General features: G+C 34.5%; 6 protein-coding genes across 9 annotated transcripts; 3 read left to right on the top strand and 3 right to left on the bottom strand.

Moving 5' to 3' along the window:
* Positions 1-1,434: 1,434 nt before the first annotated feature.
* Positions 1,435-3,887, bottom strand: LOC104710256 (uncharacterized). Of its 3 annotated transcripts, none has more exons than XM_010426830.3 (6): positions 3,580-3,887; positions 3,166-3,415; positions 2,928-3,071; positions 2,247-2,770; positions 1,894-2,145; positions 1,435-1,797 (listed from the first exon to the last, which is right to left on the bottom strand). In XM_010426830.3, coding segments are annotated over exons 1-6 (1,320 nt in total). In that variant the 5' UTR covers positions 3,582-3,887; the 3' UTR covers positions 1,435-1,649. The 3 variants fall into 3 exon arrangements, with proteins under 3 accessions (XP_010425132.1, XP_010425130.1, XP_087323922.1); XM_010426828.2 differs by having other exon boundaries at positions 3,166-3,452; positions 3,580-3,752; XM_087467796.1 differs by having other exon boundaries at positions 3,166-3,449; positions 3,580-3,735.
* A 3,214-nt stretch (positions 3,888-7,101) lies between these two features.
* LOC104710255 (uncharacterized) lies at positions 7,102-9,058 on the top strand. The gene is made up of 5 exons (XM_010426826.3): positions 7,102-7,420; positions 7,973-8,105; positions 8,368-8,492; positions 8,568-8,714; positions 8,812-9,058. The coding sequence occupies exons 1-5, from the start codon at positions 7,223-7,225 to the stop codon at positions 8,950-8,952; spliced, it is 744 nt and encodes a 247-aa protein (XP_010425128.1). The 5' UTR covers positions 7,102-7,222; the 3' UTR covers positions 8,953-9,058.
* Positions 9,059-9,120: 62 nt separating this feature from the next.
* LOC104710254 (uncharacterized) lies at positions 9,121-10,446 on the top strand. Its single transcript, XM_010426825.3, has 4 exons — positions 9,121-9,438; positions 9,548-9,637; positions 9,713-9,809; positions 10,126-10,446. The coding sequence occupies exons 1-4, from the start codon at positions 9,243-9,245 to the stop codon at positions 10,262-10,264; spliced, it is 522 nt and encodes a 173-aa protein (XP_010425127.1). The 5' UTR covers positions 9,121-9,242; the 3' UTR covers positions 10,265-10,446.
* On the bottom strand, positions 10,257-11,270 carry LOC104714933 (MO25-like protein At2g03410). The gene has a single exon (XM_010432398.2). It carries the CDS (start codon positions 11,268-11,270, stop codon positions 10,443-10,445), a length of 828 nt encoding a protein of 275 aa, XP_010430700.2. The 3' UTR covers positions 10,257-10,442.
* A 4,143-nt stretch (positions 11,271-15,413) lies between these two features.
* LOC104710251 (clp protease adapter protein ClpF, chloroplastic) lies at positions 15,414-17,890 on the top strand. Of its 2 annotated transcripts, none has more exons than XM_010426823.3 (9): positions 15,414-15,727; positions 15,875-16,258; positions 16,352-16,411; positions 16,521-16,615; positions 16,720-16,892; positions 16,995-17,107; positions 17,253-17,298; positions 17,407-17,447; positions 17,525-17,890. In XM_010426823.3, the coding sequence occupies exons 2-9, from the start codon at positions 15,929-15,931 to the stop codon at positions 17,663-17,665; spliced, it is 999 nt and encodes a 332-aa protein (XP_010425125.1). In that variant the 5' UTR covers positions 15,414-15,727; positions 15,875-15,928; the 3' UTR covers positions 17,666-17,890. The 2 variants fall into 2 exon arrangements, with proteins under 2 accessions (XP_010425125.1, XP_010425124.2); XM_010426822.3 differs by having other exon boundaries at positions 15,595-15,727; positions 15,920-16,258.
* Positions 17,122-20,032, bottom strand: LOC104710253 (pentatricopeptide repeat-containing protein At2g03380, mitochondrial). The gene has a single exon (XM_087464178.1). It carries the CDS (start codon positions 20,030-20,032, stop codon positions 17,924-17,926), a length of 2,109 nt encoding a protein of 702 aa, XP_087320304.1. The 3' UTR covers positions 17,122-17,923.
* Positions 20,033-20,157: the final 125 nt, after the last annotated feature.

The raw sequence follows: 20,157 nt of genomic DNA, 5'->3' as shown, positions 1-20,157 counted from the left end.
GTAAACTAACCTGGATCATGAACATCTAATGGACATCCTACAAAAAAAAAAAAAATTAACATTTATACCATGTTTGTTAGAAAAAAATAAATAGGTTAAAATAAGAACATATATAAAATTATAATTATACCGTGTTTGTTAAAAAAATTTGGCTTATCCGTAGCTCTAGCATCACTGCATATTATCATGCCTCTCGTATCTTGGTTTTGGTTTTTCCAGAAAGTCAAAAAATAATATTTGCACATTGAGAATCAAAAACATTAGCCATGCAAAAAATATGGCACACGTACTTAATAACATTAGTCATGCAAAAACATGAAAACCGGAAAGGCTAAAAATTTTGAAGAGACTAAAAGTTAACAAAACTAAGATTAATGTATGAACTTAATAGTGTCGACTAACAGTAATAATAATCTAACCGAAAAACACTACAGGTCATTCACAGCAAAAATATTAAATTACCTTAAATTAGAGATTGATGCTTGAAAGTTAAAAAACACTTCAATAATACAATTCTTTAGTACTCAGAAAACAATTGTTCGAAACTTGTTTATGTAGTCAAGAAAAGTTTAGATATAATAAACAAAGAGGTGTAAGACATAGAGGTGTGAAATGTAAATGTGTTGAAATTAATAGATGTGAAACATGGAGGTACAACAAAGAGATGTAACACATAGAGGTGTGAAATTAAAAGGTGTAAAAATTAATGGATGTGATTTTTGAAACCAGGAGGTACAACAAAGAGATGCAAAGACTAAGGAGGTGTGATTTAAAAGGTATAAAAATTAATGGATGTGATTTTTGAAACCAGGAGGTACAACAAAGAGATGCAAAGACTAAGAGGTGTGATTTAAAAGGTGTAAAAATTAATGGATGTGATTTTTGAAACCAGGAGGTACAACAAAGATATGCAAAGACTAAGAGGTGTGATTTTTGAAAGATGGGGGTGCGATGAAAAGACACGATTAATAATTTTAAACCGTTGGATTAAAACTGGAACTAATCTCATCCGTTGGATTAAAAGTTGACACAAAAAGTGGGTTTGCTATTATATATAGGAGGTACAACAAAGAGATGTAACACATAGAGGTGTGAAATTAAAATGTGTAAAAATTAATAGATGTGATTTTTGAAACCAGGAGGTACAACAAAGAGATGCAAAGACTAAAGAGGTGTGATTTAAAAGGTGTAAAAATTAATGGATATGATTTTTGAAACTAGGAGGTACAACAAAGAGATGCAAAGACTAAGAGGTGTGATTTAAAAGGTGTAAAAATTAATGGATGTAATATTTGAAACCAGGAAGTACAACAAAGAGATGCAAAGACTAAAAGGTGTGATTTTTGAAAGATGGGGGTGCGACGAAAAGACACAATTAATAATTTTAAACCGTTGGATTAAAACTGGAACTAATCTCATCCGTTGGATTAAAAGTTGACACAAAAAAGTGGGTTTGCTATTATATATAGATGTTTCAGTACCCTTCTTCTTAACTAAACTTTAAGGGTTCAAGGAGAATTCATGAATTTTTCTATCAAGACAGACCTTCGAGGCTTACATACTAATTTCTCACAAGAAACCGCATCAAAAATAAATAAACAAAAAAGAAGTAGAAGAGGGCTCATATTCTACTACTACACTTCCCTTGATTACGTCACAACATTTGGTTTTGCTGATTTGCTTCTCTTAAATCGGAAAATATAATCATATGGCGACCTAACTTCTTCCTCAAGTCCAATTAATTCTATAACTCTCTGCACCTCCTTAACGATTTCCTTGATAGAATCGGATTCAACGCTGCCAAAAAATTGTACACTTCAATCCATCAAACATCCTTTCATACATTTGAGCACATAAAAAAGTATATATATACTAGTTCAGAGTGGACAATACCTGTAGTCCTTTACAGAACAACCCATCATATTGCCTATACCCTCCAAGGCATCTTTCCATTTCATGATCTGATCTCCGCTAGAAGCTTCGGCGAGCCTCCAGAAATTTTTACCAAACTCACTGCCACCTGTTGGTGTTTTAACGTCCCCTGCCTCCACCTTGTAGAATATTGGAATGACACTTAGCTTTCCTTGATCCGCAAGTTTGTTCATTTTCACCAACTCATCCATACACCACCTAGATTCTGGATATCTATATCAAAGAAAGTTACTATGATTCTTGAGTCTTATGTCTAATCTAGTATACCTCTAAAGTAGAGATTGAGAAGTACGTGAAAGAATTAGTATACAAACCTAGTAGAGAAGATTGCGAGTGCAATGCTCGACTCTTCGATTCTTACAAATAGATTTTTAAGGTCTTTGCCTCGATGCTCGTATGTGTCTACGAACAACTTGATGTTGTGCCTCTCCAAGGCATCACCGAGGTGACTGACAAAATTGTAGCGCAGTTCCCCTCCCCGGAAATTCAAGAACACTTGATGGACCTTCTTAGCCGGAGGAGAGACCGTCAGATGTGAAACGAACAAGGAATGGAAAGTTGTGAAATGACGTATTAGAAATGTGGCCCTGTTTGTTTCCGTTTGGACTGAAATGGACGAGGTCGAATTCGAGTTCGTTTGAACGTCACTGAAGCAGCGACAGGACTCACAGAGGGCAATGGTATTTGTTATCTTTGAGTTATCTAAAGAGACTGATGATGATATTATATAACCAGTGAGAGCCAGAAAGAGGATGATGCCTACGATCATGTTCTTGAGATAGGTATGCGGTGGTTTCTTGCGGTTCGTATCTATTGCTTCCTCTGTAATAAATAATCCCTGAAAAGGACATCAAAATCATCTTTAAAAAGTCCAGCAACACATGTTAAGAGTTTAACTAAGATTCAAAGTATCCACAAAATGAAACATATAACAGAGCAGAGCACAGTTCTCTAGCAGAGATATGTCAACATGAAATTCTGGTCGGAAATCAAACCTGCGCATTAGGAGGACAGTTGTTGTCACTGATCACCGTGTTTGGGGCCTCACACGGCGGAGAGAGTTCTTCATCAAGACCACCTTCTTGTTCACCCGTATAACTTACGTGACAGATAACATAGGGACTCCTAACTAAGTCCGCCTTTTACAGCAAAATAAAAAAACTCTGTAACAATTTGGCAAAAAAATTCAAATGAAACAGAAAGAAAGGTAAGCATTTGAAAATTGTTGGTTACCCGATTATTCAAGAAAGTGAAATGGAGCTCGTGCATAACCCAAGGAGTCAAAACCCTAGCGTCACCTTCAACTTGATAATACTTACGCGTCCTCACAGCCACGATCCCATTGCTAGCTCTCTCAGAATCGGTTAGCGACTCAGAATCGATAACCCAATCAGTATCGATGACCCCATCAGCACCTTTAGTAAGTCTCCATGAGCCAGAGCTAGTCCTCTTTATCGCAGACCTGTACTCCTTACGATCGAACCTGTACACGTCTTCTTTCAGTTCGATCTTCCGTACTGCTGCCTCACACCCACTCCAAACAGAATTAAAAAGAAAAAAAGAAAAAAAAAAGCAGATATGTTCGAGTATGAGAAAGATCACCGACACGACACGACCTTGGGATTTGGAATGAGAAAGAAAACTTACATGGTGGCTCGCGCCCTTTCTTTCCCAGATCCAGTTCCGCCGGCTCCAGCAATTTCTCCACCATTTTTGTCTTTTTTTTCCTCTCTCTCTCTCTCTCTCGATGGTTCCTACTTCCCCACTCACTCCCAAGATTAAAGAAATGATTAATAGAGTGGATGTGATGATGAATTGAATTGATGCTTTTATAAAGAGGGGAATAAAAGTCTTTAAGGTGTGTACCCCAAAAATCGATTGTACGTGGGTTGTGTTACGTACGGCTCGCGTCACATTTAGAAGGGTTGGTACGTCCTAGTAGAAGATTTTGTTTTAGGAATTTGGGATTCTATTTGTTTTTTTTGTGTCAGTATCACGTTTGTATTTTGTTGTTGACATGTGTTTTGTTCTGCAGGAGATTGTGTTCTGCAGGAGATTGTGGAGGAATGTTTCTGCAAAATCCATGTATGCTTTGGAGTTTGGATATGTTTAAAAGAAATTGGAGAGTATAACCAAAAAAAACTTTAATTCATTCAGTAACCACTCTAATCATGAAACTATGATATGTATGTTGTATATGTTCTATACTAATAATGACCAGCTAGAATTAGTTAACAGAATATAATTAGTTAAACCAGCTAATCGGAAAATTATTGCTTACAAAAATGATAAAATACGGTATTATACAAAAGTTTTCGCATCAAATTATCTGTTTTTAAAATTTTTACTACAAGAAATTCTACTTGTCAATATTTATTAGTTTATGAATTCTTTTTAGTAAAATATTCGAGAAGACAAAAAGGATTCTATTAATAAATTCTTTTTCAAATCTCATGTTACTTAAAAAAAGGTTTGTTTATATATTGCTTTTGCGATTCTGTTTAAATCTAACTGTGTTTGTGACACTTTAACGTTTTTTTTTTTTTAACAATTTTAATCATCAAACACAAATTCCAGAAAACATGAATATGATGAGATTTTTTAACTGTACGCTGCTTTAAAAATATGACTATGCAGCCCTACCCAGCTTCTCCTATCACACTGTCTCCTCCTCGAATTTGTCCATCTATAAAAAGATTACAAAGTTAAAATTACTATGTTTTCTTTTTTTCTCCGAAATTGATGGTATTGTTTTTCTATGAATATCCGAAAAAAAAAAATCACAATATAAAATCCAAATTTGTATAAATCTATATACCAAATATATATCGTAACTACAAAATTCGGGTTTAAACTCTAAACAATAGTAAGAAAATTTTAAACGATCTATACTATTAAAGCAGAAGACTCCCTAAACTTAAAATGGACCATGATTTGGTTTTGGTAGGTTTTTTATTAAAAATGATTAGAGAATCACAAAATTTAATCTAATTAACCTATAGTTTCGTTTTTGACAAATGACCATTATACCCTCGATCGATCACTTAAAAAATTATGGGTCGGGACGCGGATCCTAAAATATCCGACAATAGTAGGAAAAAAACCCGCGGATCTGTTTGTACTCCAGATTAATCTTTTTCGGATCCAGTATATTATTTCATTCAAGATTAGTTATTTAAGATCTCAAACAGAGTTATTCGTTATAGGCAAACACTCTGATTTCATTTTCTTTTAAGGTATTTAAATGAACACTATAAATTTTAATTACCAAAAATTTGGATATTTCCTTAATTACCGAGATTCGATCTTAACAAATAATCTTTAAAAAGGAATATTTTGTGATTCTAAGAACCATAATAGTATCCTAAATAAAGCATAAATCAGGATAATCTTTCCATATCTTTGTTCCCAAAATTATTTCGACTTTCAATGCTAATTAAACAAATCAAACAACATTCAATATTTTAAAATTATAGAAACTAGAATATCTTAATTACATCTTCGATTTAGATTATATGGAAACCGGAAATCATATAATTAATAGCAAATGGAAACCAATATTGCATATTCTTAATCATTAGTATATTACTCGCATATTTCATATATTGCTAATCACTCACCTACAACACTAAGATCTTCTTATAAGTCTATAAATACTGCTCATTCACCAGAGCTCATAACACCAAAAAACGGAAACACACAAGCAGAAAATTTTAATTATAATCATTTTTGTTTCTTTTTTACTTTTCTAATACGTTCGCTCAAACTATGTTTTGATTGTAAGGATTATTTATTTCATTAATTAAGTTATTGATTTACGCTATACTCTCCTATATCCAAACTACATTCTTATATACTATGAGTTATTTTATTCAACAACAATTAATTTTTTGTTTTTTCCAGCAACAATCAGTTTACATTTCTGAAATTTAGAGTTTTATACAACTTATGCAATGAAAATTGGTTATTAACCATTGCATCCCTAGCTTGATCAAAATTATTGAGCTATTACGGCTGATTTTGTTGTGTATTACCGGCCACCTATCAAGCAAAATGCATTTTACTACAAAACTATTATCCAATATTGTTGTGTATCTGTTTCCATGAAAAGCTACATTCTACAAACTACTTACTCTATTAGGATTTCCAATTTACTGTATAACTCCAAATATATAAATAAACACTATATAAACAAAGAAAATAAGTCAAAATAAAAAACTACATTACAAAAATACAAATTACAAAAAAGTAACTAACAAAATATATAATCCCGTGCTGTAGCACGGGGTATCACCTAGTTGTTTGTTAAAGCTAGGCCTGGGCATTTTAACCGAATCCGAAACCCGAACCCGAACCCGACCCGAAATAGGCAGTTCGGTTCGGATTTGGATAGTACTAAATACCCGATCGGATTTAGTTTCTTTGAAATTCGGATATCCGAACGGGTTCGGGTAATATCCGAACCCGATCGGATATCCGAATTAACCCGAAATAAATACAAAAATGCATCTAAGTGGGTTTGAACCCAATATCTTAGGCATTTACTAGTGCATCATAAACCATTTTGCCACCTTAGTTTTATGTCAAAGTATGAAAACATTAATTATTTATATACCTTAGGCATTTACTACCCAGATCAATTTTACTAGAAACATGATAAGCAGATCTACAAAAAGAAAAAAATATAGTTTGTGGAGTTTGAAGAGTAAGTGAGGTTGGTAGATAAATATGAATCAATTTGCTATAGATATTAGATTTGGTAGGGAATTTGAAAGATTTAATTTTTGAAGTAGTGGTTATGGATAAACAAATCTAGGATTTTTGGCTGAAAAGAGAGAAGAAGAAGAAAGAGACAAGAAGAGGAAGATAGAAAGTTTTTTTTTCTTTCACGACAGAAAAAAAAAAGATTTTTTTTTTTTAATGACTTCGGGTAATCCGAAATTACCCGAACCCGAAGACACCCGATCCGAACCTGACCCGATATTAGAAAATACTCGATCGGGTTTTATATCTCTACATCCGAAAATCCGAAAATCCGAAGATCCGAACCCGAATCCGATCGGATACCCGAATGCCCAGGCCTAGTTAAAGCAATAATTATTACTTGTTAGAACCAAAAACAAAAAACAAATGTGTAAAAGGGCCATTAACGAGCCCACTACGAGAACTTATAAGCAATAAGTATTACACTTATTCAGTTGTTAAATAAAATTTATAATCACCCTTTTAGGTGTCTGGTCGCTGTGTATAATTTCGGAATTTCTAACTTGGAAAAAAAGTTTGAACGATAATGGAAATCGATGCTCCGAAGCAACCAGAGATAGAGTCGAAGCAGATCAGAGACGAAGAGCTATTCAAAGCAGCCGAATGGGGTGATTCGTCGCTGTTCGCGTCTTTATCTCCACAACAGCTCGCGAACTCTCTCAAATTCAGAAACGAAGACGGTCGCTCTCTCCTCCATGTCGCAGCCTCCTTTGGCCATTCTCAAGTTTGTTCCTTTCTCCTTCCTCTTAGTTTATAGAATCCGACTAGTCTTTAAGTACTAATCTATATGGTTAGATAGAAGCTTAGCCTCTTAAATTACTATAGCTGCATAATTTAGGTTGTTTTAAACTGATGAGGAAACATTTGGCTCTTTTTGTTCATATCTGGCTCTGTAATTCACAAGAATTTTTGCCTTGTTGTGAGTTTTCTTGTAAAGATTGGGTTTTGTCTTTGAATGCTTATGAATGTGGAGTCTGTAAGTAGTTAAGTTATGTTATATTAGCTGCATAATCTGTGTTGTGTTTAACTGATGAGAAACCCCTTTTGAATCTGGCTTTGAAAACCACATGAATCTGTGTTGTTTGTTAGCTAATTGGGTTCTTCAGAACAGTGGCTTAACTGGTTGTGTTTAACTGATGAGAAACCTCTTTCGAGTCTGGTTTTGAAAACAACCACATGATACTGTGTTGTTTGTTAGCTACTAGGATTATTGAGATTAGTGGGGGTTTAGGAACAGTATTGATGTTAAAATGTTTTATGGATGTGGGATTTGCAGATAGTTAAGTTGCTATCAAGTGGAGATGACGCAATGACTGTAATCAATAGCAAGGATGATGAAGGGTGGGCTCCTTTGCATTCCGCTGCTAGCATCGGTAATGCTGAGCTCGTTGAGTTGCTTTTGGCCAGAGGTATGTAAGATATGCCTTATTGTTGTTGAAAGGGGTGAAATCTTGATTTGCTATCATAAAGCTGTCATCTTTCTCAGTATATTCAAAATTTCCTGAATGATCTCTGAATATCTTAATAGTCCTCCATGGGATTGTGAAGTGGATTTTTTATGTTTTAATTCTTCCAGTGTTTAGCTCTTGTTTCAATTCATTACATGTATTAGAAATTAAGTTTTAGAACGAGAAGATGGATACATTTGATGACGTTTTCTTGTGTGTGCAGGTGCTGATGTCAATGCCAAAAACAATGGTGGTCGCACTGCCCTTCACTATGCTGCTAGCAAAGGCTGGTTGGAGATTGCTCAGCTTTTATTAACACACGGTGCAAAGATTAACATCACAGACAAGGTTTTCTAGCTTCTTAGTGCCTTGTTGCTTGTGGATCATTTACTTGTGTTAACACAAACTCTTTGTGACTTTCAGGTTGGTTGCACTCCGCTTCACAGGGCAGCAAGTGTAGGAAAGTTAGAAATTTGTGAGTTTCTTATTGAAGAAGGAGCAGAGATCGACGCCACGGACAAAATGGGCCAAACTGCACTCATGCATTCAGTCATCTGCGATGACAAACAGGTCATTTTCGAGCTAATCTACCTTAAAAAGCAGTCTCTCTTTAAAGTTGAAAGTTTCCTAACAATTTTGAGCTTCTCTTTGTGTTTCCATGGATCAGGTTGCGTTCCTGCTTATAAGGCATGGTGCAGATGTAGATGTAGAAGACAAGGAAGGCTACACTGTTTTAGGCCGAGCTACCGCCGAATTCAGACCAACTCTTATCGATGCTGCAAAAGCCATGATTGAAGCTGAAGGATAAAATGACTCTGGATTACTTTAAAACTCACTAACTCTGAGAGTTGTTTAGTTGTTTAAACTCTTTGTTCTTTCAATATCAGGAAATAATCAAAGGATTTTATTCTTTATATTTTCATGTTTTCTCCAAAAAAATTCCAATAAAGCTTGAATTAGTTGATAAAATTTGGAAATCTTGAAAACAAATGAGACCTGAGAAAAAAAGTTTTTTTTTTTTTTAATTAAAAAAATTATAAATATCCTTCTTATCTCTTAAGAAGTCACTTACTCCTCACAAAAAAATCTAAAGGCAAAATGATGCAAACCAAAATCTCTACTTTCTCTCGACCAAGCTTCATTCTCCATGAACCAAGACTAGTTCGTCATGCTCGTATCTCCATGGCTGTATGCTCACCATCATCATCGGCACCATCACCGTTTCACAATCTTCTCTGCAAATCCACCTTCCCTCTCGCTGCCTCACTCACCCTTCTCCTCTCTCCTTGTACTGGTAAGAATACTACAATACTCAATTTTCTTATCATTCAATGTATATGCGTATCATTATCATCATCATCATCTTAATGATCATCGAATGTATATGTATGGATCTTCCTCAGCTGAAGCAGGCTTAATGTCGGGATCTACCGGTATAGAATCAGTTCCAGGTCCAGAATTACCAAAAATCGAATTCCTTGACCGTTTCAATGGTACCAATCTTTCAACTTCTTGATTCTACAACAGAAAGTGTTTGTCTGCTTTAAGACAAAGCTTCTTAATTGCAGAAAAAAACCAGAAGTTCTACGCTGAGAACGATGCCAGATTTAAGGACTCTCCACTTCTCAAGAAACTACTTGAGAACTCCAAACTAAACAAAGAAAAGTAAGTTACTTTACACATACCCATTTGGTCTTTTTAAAATGTAACAGAGCCACAATTGTGTTAAAGCTGCAAATTTCAAAACTCTGTTTTCAAAAATCTTGCTCTTTTAACTGTTACCTTTTTGTGTCAAAGCTCAATACTTTGAAACTATGTTTACAAAAATCTTGAAACATGGACATATGTTCTGTTATGTTTAGGAATGAAAGAGAGATTCAAGAAAAAACTAAGTGAAAGCTCAAAACTTTGAAACTCGGTTTCCAAAAACCTTGAAACATTGGTTTTGTGTAACATTGGCTCTGTGTTCTGTTTTGATTAGGAATGAAAGATTGATTCAAGACAAATATTGTCTAAGAGGAGCAGAATGGGGTGTAGGAGATTGTTCAACCACAGGGATGACAGATGAAGAGAAGGAACAATTCATCACAATGTTGAAAAAGAAGACTGGTGTTGAATAAACAAAATGTCGAATCACATAATCGTATTTTTTTTTTTGCAAGAATGGCTTTAGAGAGAACCTATGCTAATTGTTAAAGTTATCAAATCCGAATCCAAATGATACAAGAACAAAAACAGAGGAAACAACAAAAAAATACGTGTAACCATCTTTTACAAAACGGGTTTCTTTTTTCTTCATCAATCAGCGGTTTTGATATCAAGAAGAGAAAGTGTAGCAATCTCATTCATAACCAAAGCTTTGTCAGTTTCAAAACCTTCATCTTCTTTCTCAGGTTTCAAATCAGCAAACAAACGAAGAATCTTGTTCCGGTTCGCCACAAGAATCGCCACAATATCCTCTGGTTTGTTCTCGTTCGCCACAAAGAGCTTAAAGATATGAAAAGCTTCTAGCTGAATGTTCTTGGTTGGTTCTCTCAAAAGATTCATCATGATTCTCAAATTATCCAAACTGCTCACGTACTTAATCATCACACCTGAATTCGAACGATCCATCAACACATCTCCAAGCAGTTTCGAAGCTTGCCTCTTCGTGAAATAGCTTCCTCTCTCCAACAACCTCGTGTTGTACTCCGAGAAAAACCATTCGTAGTTCTTGGCGAGGTACTCCGCTACAGTCGATTTATGCCTCGTCAAAAGCTCTCTAAAGATTTTGCTAGCATCGGTAGCTACATCGAAATAAGGAAGCTGAACGTAATCGAAAAACTTCTCCAAGTTCTTGGATTCGAGAATGTATTTGGCAACAACCTGATGCCTCACACATTCTTTAAGCATCCCCGTGTAATGCAACGCCAACTCGTGATCGCGATCTATACCTTGAACTAACGAATCGATAACGTCTAGATTCGATTCAAGATATTCAGAAGCAACGAGACGTGACTCGACTTGTTGTTTCTGCAGATTCGCAACGATCTGAGTCGCGTCTTTCCTCGTTTCAAGATCAAGTTTAGGTATAGATTTGATCAGAGGACGAAGCGTGTCTTCTCGGAAAAACTCTTGTGTTAACATAAGACAAGCTTCGGGGACAGGCTCAGCTTCACTATTACCATAAAGAATCGATTTCAAATCTCTAATGTTCCGAGACAACTCCGCACAGATCCCTAACCTTTTCGAGTGTCTCGTATTGATGATTTCTTCTTCTTCTTCGGATTCGGATAACGCGATGAGATCTCGAGTCTGACGTACGATTTCGTTAGGGAGACGAGGTTTGTTCTTGAAGAGACCTTTGATCCTCGTGCTTCCTCCATGGTGTCCTAGGTTCCCGCTTAAACTGCTAAGCTTCCCGCTGAATGTGATGTTGATACATTCTTCATCGGTAGATCCGACGCGTAGATGGCTCCGTGTACGGTGGTGCTTTGGCAACGGAGCTAAATCGTAGCCTCCGTGTCGTTTAGCACCACCGATTATGGAGACACACGCACCTATTTTGTCTCCTTTTTTTTTTTGTTTTTTTTTGTTTACCTCAAAACACACCAAAATCAGATTCAGACAGAAACAAATCTATGTCTTTGTCTATAGGGTTTGTTCAAAGCTTTTTTCAAGGGGTTTCGCTGTGAAATCCAAAAAATGTTGATATCTTCTTCTTCTTTGGACAAAGGAAGAAGAAAGAGACAAACACAATGCTAAAAATGGGGGTCTTTGATTGGCTAATTTTGCCGCGCTGAATTTTCGTTGTTTGTTAGTTTGAATAATCTTTTGATGTCTGAAACATATAATTAGACTTTTAAAATTTATATTTGAAATGTATTACTACTATTAGTATTCTCAAATCTGCATACTTAATATTATGTGTGAAGAAGATATATAAAGGATTTGGTCATGAGATGTATCATAATTTGACAACAACATACACAATCTAAACACAATAATAAGTAGAAGCCGATTGAGCATTGAAGGGTGGAACATGTCTGCGCTAATATCTAAGCAAATATATTTTATATTGGAGAGAATTGCCCTAATCTAGTATATTAGTATAATTTTAAATTTTAAGGATTGCGTCTAACTCATTTAATCTTTAACATTTGTTTCACTTATAGTTCCATTTATTTACCACAATTTTTTTGCTAGTTATTATGTTTGCGTTTCTTTCATCATAATTCTCCTTTAGATGGTTGCAAATTTTAATAGCAGTTGTATTTATCTATATTCATGATTCTTTTTAAAGAAAAAAAAAATATTTCTTTATCATTTAAATAACTACCACTTTTTAATGCATTTCCGTTTAAGCATAAATTTATAAATTTTGATTTTTAAATAAATCTTTTCATTCTATACTCTCAAAAACTATTTATTAACATATATACAATACATCATATTAAGTTTGAAAAGGAAACCAACAGTTCTTAATTTAACAATAATTATTGGAATTTTCATAAAAATCATTGGAAAAAGCCAATGTATGTTTATGGAAAAATAGTTAAAATTAAATATATTAGATTAATATATTATATATGAAAATCAGTCTCCTGATCATAAGATCTTAAATTCTTGCCAACTTTGTGTGAGACTTCACATCATCAATAGTATGTTCATCCAATTCATCCTTCCAATTATTAGATTGAGGAAAAACATTGGTTTGTTCACATTTATGCAAAATGTAGTAGCAACAACACATATGTTGCTTGACCGCACTCAAGAAGGAGAAATAAAACTAAATTAGCTTAATCTGTTGAGCATACACAAAATTAGCTTATTTTTTTTAGCATACATATATTATCTAAGTCTAGAACATTCAGATAGCAAAAAATTTCCAAGATACTAGAATTATGGAGTTTTGAAGGAAAAACTTATACTACGATGGACATTAAGGAATTAATCAAGAAAAGTTGTAACATGACATAAGAGTTTAGAAGTTGTATCATGATATTATTTCATTTGTTTGTTCTCTATAGTAAAAAAAATGTTCTCAAATAGTCAACTATTTTCAAAATAATTTTTGATGAAGTAAAAAGTAAAACACAGAGGTGGAACAACTATTATGTCTAACAATTTCATCATTCTTCGTTCCAGAGCTTCAAATTACCGGAACAACAGATGAACAAGGGAATTTTGTTCCTTCATAGTCCCAAAGTTTCTGGTGGAGATTCCGGTGAGATTTATGGTGGATTTTTATTTTTACATCTCTCATATCATGATAACATGATAAATTGATGAGATTAAGAACATATTTATGTTTAGGAAGAATTATTATTAGACTATCATCATCATAATGATACAATAAGAATTCTCTTATATAGATACTAGATTAGGCTCGCGTATTAACGCGGATATAAGAAAAATATGTGTTATTTTAATTTGTATTTAAAATATTAATTTTATTTTATTTGATTTTTTTAATCGGATTTAGATTTTACACACTCTATCTTGCAATACAATTTCTTTGTATATTACATGATGATAAAATTAGATTTTAATTCTATGCACTCAGTCCCAATGAGTAACATTTATAATTTTCATATAAAAAATGTGCATTATATCAAATAAACCTATACTAACATTATCATAAATTAATCAAAAATTCAAAGATGTTATCATGAGAAATTTATTTGTTTATGTAAATGTGAATATCTACAATCCTTTTTCTTTTAGGATTAATAATTGACAGTATAATTTATTTAATTATGGTATTATAGTAATTAACTGTATAATATTCTTAATTCATTTTCTTATAGGATTAGTAATTTACATTTAGAATTAGTATTATTTTTATATACATATATGAACTATCTTTTTATATTTATTAAATAGTTTAAATTTTCAATTTCTTATAATTTACAAATATGTTAAAACAAATTTTTTGTATAACACATGACAAAAACTTTAATTGTTAAAATTGACATGTGCCGCAATCATATGAGTTACTAACTTTAAAAACCAAGGTTTATATAATAACATAATATTAAATAAGCTATCAAATCATTCACCGATTGACAAATTAAATCTTCTTATACTTTAATCACTTTTCTGTATAAATTTCTTTTACCTATATGATTATAATAAATAATAATTGCAATTAAATTGTAAATATTTTCTTTATTAGAATTAGTGATATAATAGATTATTTTGGTTTTATATACTTTTCAAAAATATTAATTGTAATCCTTTTATTTTTAGGATTTTTTTTTTAATTTCTTATAATTATTAAATAAATTATCTTTTCACACATATCAAAATATCATTGATATACTTGACATGTGTCACGATTATATGAATTACTAACTTTGAAAACTAAGGTTTATATAATAAGATATAGTTTCTTAATCAACTATATATATATATATATAATACTTAAAGAGATAAATGTAAATATTTTTAAACTATAATTTTTAAATTTTTCTAGATTTCATGATTTTTATATTCTTGATTTTTGAGCAAGAATCTCGATCATCAATCTCTCGGTTAGATTTCTAGTTCTCTATCTCCCAATAATTTTATTTTATTATAAATCAAACAATGTATGCGTAAAAATCTATATATATTTTTAATTAGTATCACATGTTTTAAATCATTTTTTTTTGATGAAATCAAAATCAAATAAAAATGGAAAAAAAATCATTCTTCTGCAATTAAAGAATAAAACGAAAAAGCATGGGTGGATGAAAGAAGGGTCACCTAATTTGTACATAATATGTGCTATATATATTTTTAGTAGGTATATCAAATTTAAATATTTAAAAATTCATCTTTAAAATACGGTGGATTTAAAAAGCTAAATAGTTCATTATTATCAACTTGGGAATGTCACTTATATATTTCAAAATTTAAGTTATTAAAAAAATAGATAATATTTTTGGTTGAGATATATGTCATCACTTTGGCTAAGATCATTCTTATTTTGGAGACATGTAAGTATATGATAAAATTTGTGGATTTATTATGTTCTAGATATGAAGACATGCACAACTAATTGACCTGAACCAAAATATATTGGATAATTCTCTATTTCTACACTATTATTTGAGCAAAATTCTTGTGTTATATTACATAAAATGTCACAAAAAAATTAACACCATAATATATGCCGTAGATACAAGAACTTGATGGATGCAAGTTAAAATTCTTCCAAAATATATGTTTTCTTTTGTCCTTCGACCACTGGTAAGGCATACGAAAATGCTATTAGAATATTCCCAGGACTACACTATGGTATTCACATACAATTAGCCAAATCATAAAGTTTGCCATAAAGTTAGCCAAATCTTAGTTACTAGTCTATAGTTAATTCGTTATTGAACTAACAATATATGCGGACTATGATAATATTTATATCCAAATTCACATCCAATCCTTAGAGCCCAAGAAGAGTTAAAAACCATATATAATCTATCCAAATGGCATTAAATGTTTCAACTAAAAAGAAAGAAAAAAAAATCTGTGAGGACGAAAACTCTCCTTCGTTCCGGCGAGTTTCTCCAGTGATCGGCAAAGTCTTTCCGGCATCTATTGAAATTTCACTTAACCAATTTGTAAGTTTCTTCAAGTTTTAATTTTACAAACTTTTTTTTTCTGTGTACTCGAACTTTTTGTCTCGCGTCTCGTCTTGTTCTTCGATTTCAATTTTGGAAATCTCAGACACGTTTGCTGTGTACTCTGGTTCTTGTTGGGTTTTCTAGGAAGATTATCGGATAAGAAAGCTTGAAACTTTGGTCTTGATATAGAAAAAAAAAATGGTGCAAAGTCAGTCGTTAAGCACATTAACACTCTGTGGAAGTGTAGAAGTTTCAAGTTCGTGGAGGAATCGTTTAAATTCAAAGAAAGCTTCGAGCTTGTTCGGTGATCGATGTGTTTCGTGTCAGTTTTTGCGTAAATCACAACAGCCCTTTCGAAGCCATTGGAAGTCAATAAAGCAAAAGAATTTGTTGAGGGTTGAAGCAAGATGGCCGTTTCAAGGTGGTGGTGAGCAAGGTGGATTAGACCCGAGCTCTGAGCGAAGCGAGAGTGCGAATGAAGATATTTTGATCTTTTTCTTTCAGCTGGATTTGGCTACTCGTGTACAGGTCGGCTGATTTATTGCTGTCAAGATGATTGCTTATGGTTTTGAGGTGTTACAGTTACAATATTGAGTTAATTTGTGTATTTTGAAATGGCAGTATGCGTTGAATCTGGAGCAGTATGACATTGCTCAACAACTAAGAGAGAAGCTAACTGAGGTATATGAAATGATGTGTTATCATCTTTTAAGTGAGGATAAGTTTTGAACTTTTTGTGTTCATGTATGTCGAAATTGCAACATATGGGTGAATAACATACGGTTGATAGGTGGAAGAGGAGGCGATAAGGCTGCAAGAAGGGAAGAGAGGGTCATCATCAAAGAGTGAAGCTCAAGACAAGGGCATTAGCATTATAAGGCTACGGTGAGCAGCTTTATTCGGTTTGTAAGGTACCTTCTGTGTGTTTGTGTGTGTATGTGTAAACATCTGAGTATGTCATCTTCATTGTTCATTTGATATAATTGCAGTGCAGATCTCCAGAATGCCATTGACAGTGAGGATTATGGTTTGGCAGCTAAGTTACGAGACGAAATCTCAAAGCTTGAGGCAGAATCATTAGCTGTATCTGCGAAAGCCTTGGCTTTTGAGAAAGCAGAGTATGCATTTCGTTTGGGACAGAAACTTAGACACAAAACTTTTGGTATATCATCATCATACGTATTATCTATGCTTGTCTCACTTTGGTTTTAGTTTTACATTCATATTGGGGAACTTGAATAGATTTCTTCTCGTTTGGCTTTAGGTTACCGGGCTGTAATTTGTGGTATGGATCCAATTTGCTGTGAATCAAGCTCTTGGATGGAAGCTGCTGAAGTTGAAAAGTTGCCTCGTGGATCCAATCAGCCATTTTATCAGGTTATGGTTGCAAATGTTTATAAAGACTTGCATTGAAAGAGAAAGAAGCTGAAACCATTTTTACAAATATGAACAGTTCAAGACTCTTCTACTTCATATCTGCAGAAAAACATGGATATCTAAATTTCTTGCTTCTGTCTAGCAGGTTCTAGTCGATGTTCGCACGCACCCAGATCTACTAGTGGCATATGGTAAGTTCTGAGTTTTCAAGTCCAATGTCTTGAACTGTTTAAGTACCTCTTGTATCTCAGTTTGTCTGCCAAATTCTGCTATCACTGACAGTGGATCTTATATTGCAGTTGCTGAAGACAATCTATTAGCTCCAGAAAAACCCGACAAGGTGAGTAGTAGACTCAGTGTGGACAATCGAATCCCCATTGCAACTGTTTGGCTCATGTTTATGTGTGGATTCTGCAGGAAAGGTTTGATCATCCTTACATTTCTTTTCTCTACTATGGAGCCGACACAGCTGGAGATTTCATCCCTGTCAAACAATTGCGTGAGAAGTACAATAGACCCCGGCATGAAGTTCCTTTTGATTCACAAGACGAAGATTAAGATGAACGCAGCATGTAACCTAAGAGTTCACAACCACAGGCTGGAGCACAAACCACAACAAAACAAGAACTTTAGCATAGCTCAAAACATCTGGCTACCAACTCAGAGATGTTTTGTTGGTTATATACCCATGTAGATGTAGTTAGCACGACTGTTCTTGCTATATACACTGAAACATATCAACTTTATTCAAGAATGCTTTTGTGTATATATGCTTCTTTGTTCCTCCTATGATTTTACCTAGATTAGTGAAGACAACTAACCAGCTGCTAAGAACTCAGATTCCATTGTGCTATGGCCTGGAATCTTGCTCAGACCTCTTTGCTTCATCAGATTTCTCACTTCTTTAGCCTGACTCCATTGTCCATCCGATGCATACAAATTAGATACGAGAACATAATAAGAGGCATCATCAGGATGTAACTCAAGCATCTTCTTAATCACAATCTCCCCAAGATCAAATCTTGAATGCATTCCACAACCATGGAGAAATGCACCAAAGCATCTCACGTCTGGTTGAATCGGCATCTTCTCGATGATGTCTAAGGCTTGCTCAAGCTCACCTGCTCGAGCTAGCATATCGATCATACATGTGTAGTGTTTTGTGGAAGGCGTAAAGTTATAATCTTTGTACATTGAGTTGAAGTACCTCTTCCCTTCATTAATCATCCCTGTGTGGCTACAAGCCGATAAAATGGATGTGAAGGTTGATTCGTTTGGCTTTTGTTGCTTTTTCAGCATTTCCTCGAATAGCGCAAGGGACCCTTTTGTATCCCCTTGCTTTCCATAGCCTCCGATCATAGCACTCCATGTGATTGTGTTCTTCTCCTCTATAGTATCGAAAATGAGACGGGCAGATTCGGCATCCCCACATTTGGCATAGAAGTCCAGGAGTGCAGTACCAACATGAACACTGGATGATGCCAAGAAACCCAATTTCATGGAATAAGCATGAAGCGAGGAACCTACGGCTAGAGACCCAAGGGAAGCACAGGCTGAGAAGAGACTTGCAACTGTTACACCATTAGGCATCACGAATTCTGTATTCATGCGATGGAACAGAAACAGAGCTTCATGGATAGAGCCGTTTTGTGAAAACCCAGAAATTATAGAATTCCAAGCAACTATATCTTTCTCCGACTCCATTTCAAACACATACTTAGCATCTCTATTCTGGCAACACTTGGCGTACATGTGAACCAGGGCATTTGCAACATTAGTATCCCAAAGACCAACTTTAATGGATAAGCCATGTACTGCTCTACCCAGTTCAAGATTCCCAATAAGACCGCAACCTGACAAAACACTTGCAATGGTAACACAATTGGGCTTCATTCCAACCCCCTTCATTTTCTGAAACAAGCTCAGTGCCTCGTGGGCGTTATTGTTGTGTGTGTATCCCACAATCATAGCTGTCCACATAACAAGATCCACATGAGCATGCTCATCAAACACCCTACGTGCATTGCTTATGTCACCACACTTGACATACATATCAAGAAGAGATGTCACCAAACATGAGCTGAGCTCTATACCACTCTTAATCAAACAACCATGAAACCACTTTCCTTGATGTAAAGCACTAACCTTTGTGCACGCCATCACTAAAGTACCGTAAGTATATTCATTACCCAAAACAGATTTTTCCCTCATCCGATTAAACAGAACCAGCGCTTCTTCATGCAAGTCGTTCTTAACATACCCAGCAATCATCGAAGTCCAGCAAACCACATTTCTCAAAGTAATACCTTCAAACACTTTATAAGCAGTCTTGATTTCTCCACACTTAGCATACATATCTAAAAGACCTGTCAACACAACATTATCAAAACTTGGCACCTTAACGATCTGACAATGTATCTTCTTCCCATTGTCTAAATCTTGCAGCTCAGTACAAGCTTTCAAAGCTTTCGAGAGAACAATATTATCATATCTAAATCCGTGCTTCATCAATAAAGCATAAAACTTTATGACTTCCAGACTCTCGTTGTTCAAGTAATAGCATCTGAGCATGACCTTCCATAAATAAAAATCTGGTTCAGGAATTTGATCGAACACTAAGCGTGCATCTTTAGTATACCCAAAAGAACCATACATACTAACGAGCTTGGTGGTGATCAAGATATCAGTCATGATTCCATTCCCCGTTAAAAATCCGTGAGCTTGCCTTAGAGAATCAATGTTCGTGCACTTACTTAGAAGGAGAAGGTACGGGCTCGGAGCGGCGTAATGCGTAGAAGAAGACTCATCGTTATCTTCGGGTAAAATCAACCCATTGATTGTTGTAAATGAGTCGCATCGCTGTTGAAATACAAATCTTCTAATCGGAGAAACCCTTTGAGGTAAGAGATAGATTGAGCGTATCATTTGATGATATTCGCCGGTAAGTTGTGTTACCGGCGGTGTTGCTCTTCCCGCCAATATATTTGGTCTTTAAAAAAGGGTTGGTATAGCCCATTGAGCTTGGAAACAATGAGCCCATGACTATTTAC

This window comes from Camelina sativa, chromosome 9 (assembly GCF_030686135.1).
Source record: "Camelina sativa cultivar CO46 ecotype springtype chromosome 9, ASM3068613v1".
NCBI lineage: Eukaryota > Viridiplantae > Streptophyta > Magnoliopsida > Brassicales > Brassicaceae > Camelina > Camelina sativa.
The sequence above is the reverse complement of the archived record's forward strand: the minus strand, read 5'-3'. Positions and strand labels throughout refer to the sequence as shown.

Bases quoted from the DNA above. Each gene is read 5' to 3' on its own strand.
- LOC104710256 (XM_010426828.2), bottom strand. From the start codon at position 3,643: ATGGTGGAGAAATTGCTGGAGCCGGCGGAACTGGATCTGGGAAAGAAA. The intron at 3,453-3,579 runs GTAAGTTTTCTT...GGTGTGAGGCAG, and splicing joins GAAAGGGCGCGAGCCACCAT to CAGTACGGAAGATCGAACTG. The intron at 2,146-2,246 runs GTTTGTATACTA...TCTTTGATATAG, and splicing joins CTCGCAATCTTCTCTACTAG to ATATCCAGAATCTAGGTGGT.
- LOC104710255 (XM_010426826.3), top strand. From the start codon at position 7,223: ATGGAAATCGATGCTCCGAAGCAACCAGAGATAGAGTCGAAGCAGATC. The intron at 7,421-7,972 runs GTTTGTTCCTTT...TGGGATTTGCAG, and splicing joins CCTCCTTTGGCCATTCTCAA to ATAGTTAAGTTGCTATCAAG. The intron at 8,106-8,367 runs GTATGTAAGATA...TTGTGTGTGCAG, and splicing joins TGAGTTGCTTTTGGCCAGAG to GTGCTGATGTCAATGCCAAA.
- LOC104710254 (XM_010426825.3), top strand. From the start codon at position 9,243: ATGATGCAAACCAAAATCTCTACTTTCTCTCGACCAAGCTTCATTCTC. The intron at 9,638-9,712 runs GTACCAATCTTT...TCTTAATTGCAG, and splicing joins ATTCCTTGACCGTTTCAATG to AAAAAAACCAGAAGTTCTAC. The intron at 9,810-10,125 runs GTAAGTTACTTT...TGTTTTGATTAG, and splicing joins TCCAAACTAAACAAAGAAAA to GAATGAAAGATTGATTCAAG.
- LOC104714933 (XM_010432398.2), bottom strand. From the start codon at position 11,270: ATGTTAACACAAGAGTTTTTCCGAGAAGACACGCTTCGTCCTCTGATC.
- LOC104710251 (XM_010426823.3), top strand. From the start codon at position 15,929: ATGGTGCAAAGTCAGTCGTTAAGCACATTAACACTCTGTGGAAGTGTA. The intron at 16,893-16,994 runs GTATATCATCAT...GTTTGGCTTTAG, and splicing joins ACTTAGACACAAAACTTTTG to GTTACCGGGCTGTAATTTGT. The intron at 17,448-17,524 runs GTGAGTAGTAGA...TGGATTCTGCAG, and splicing joins CTCCAGAAAAACCCGACAAG to GAAAGGTTTGATCATCCTTA.
- LOC104710253 (XM_087464178.1), bottom strand. From the start codon at position 20,032: ATGATACGCTCAATCTATCTCTTACCTCAAAGGGTTTCTCCGATTAGA.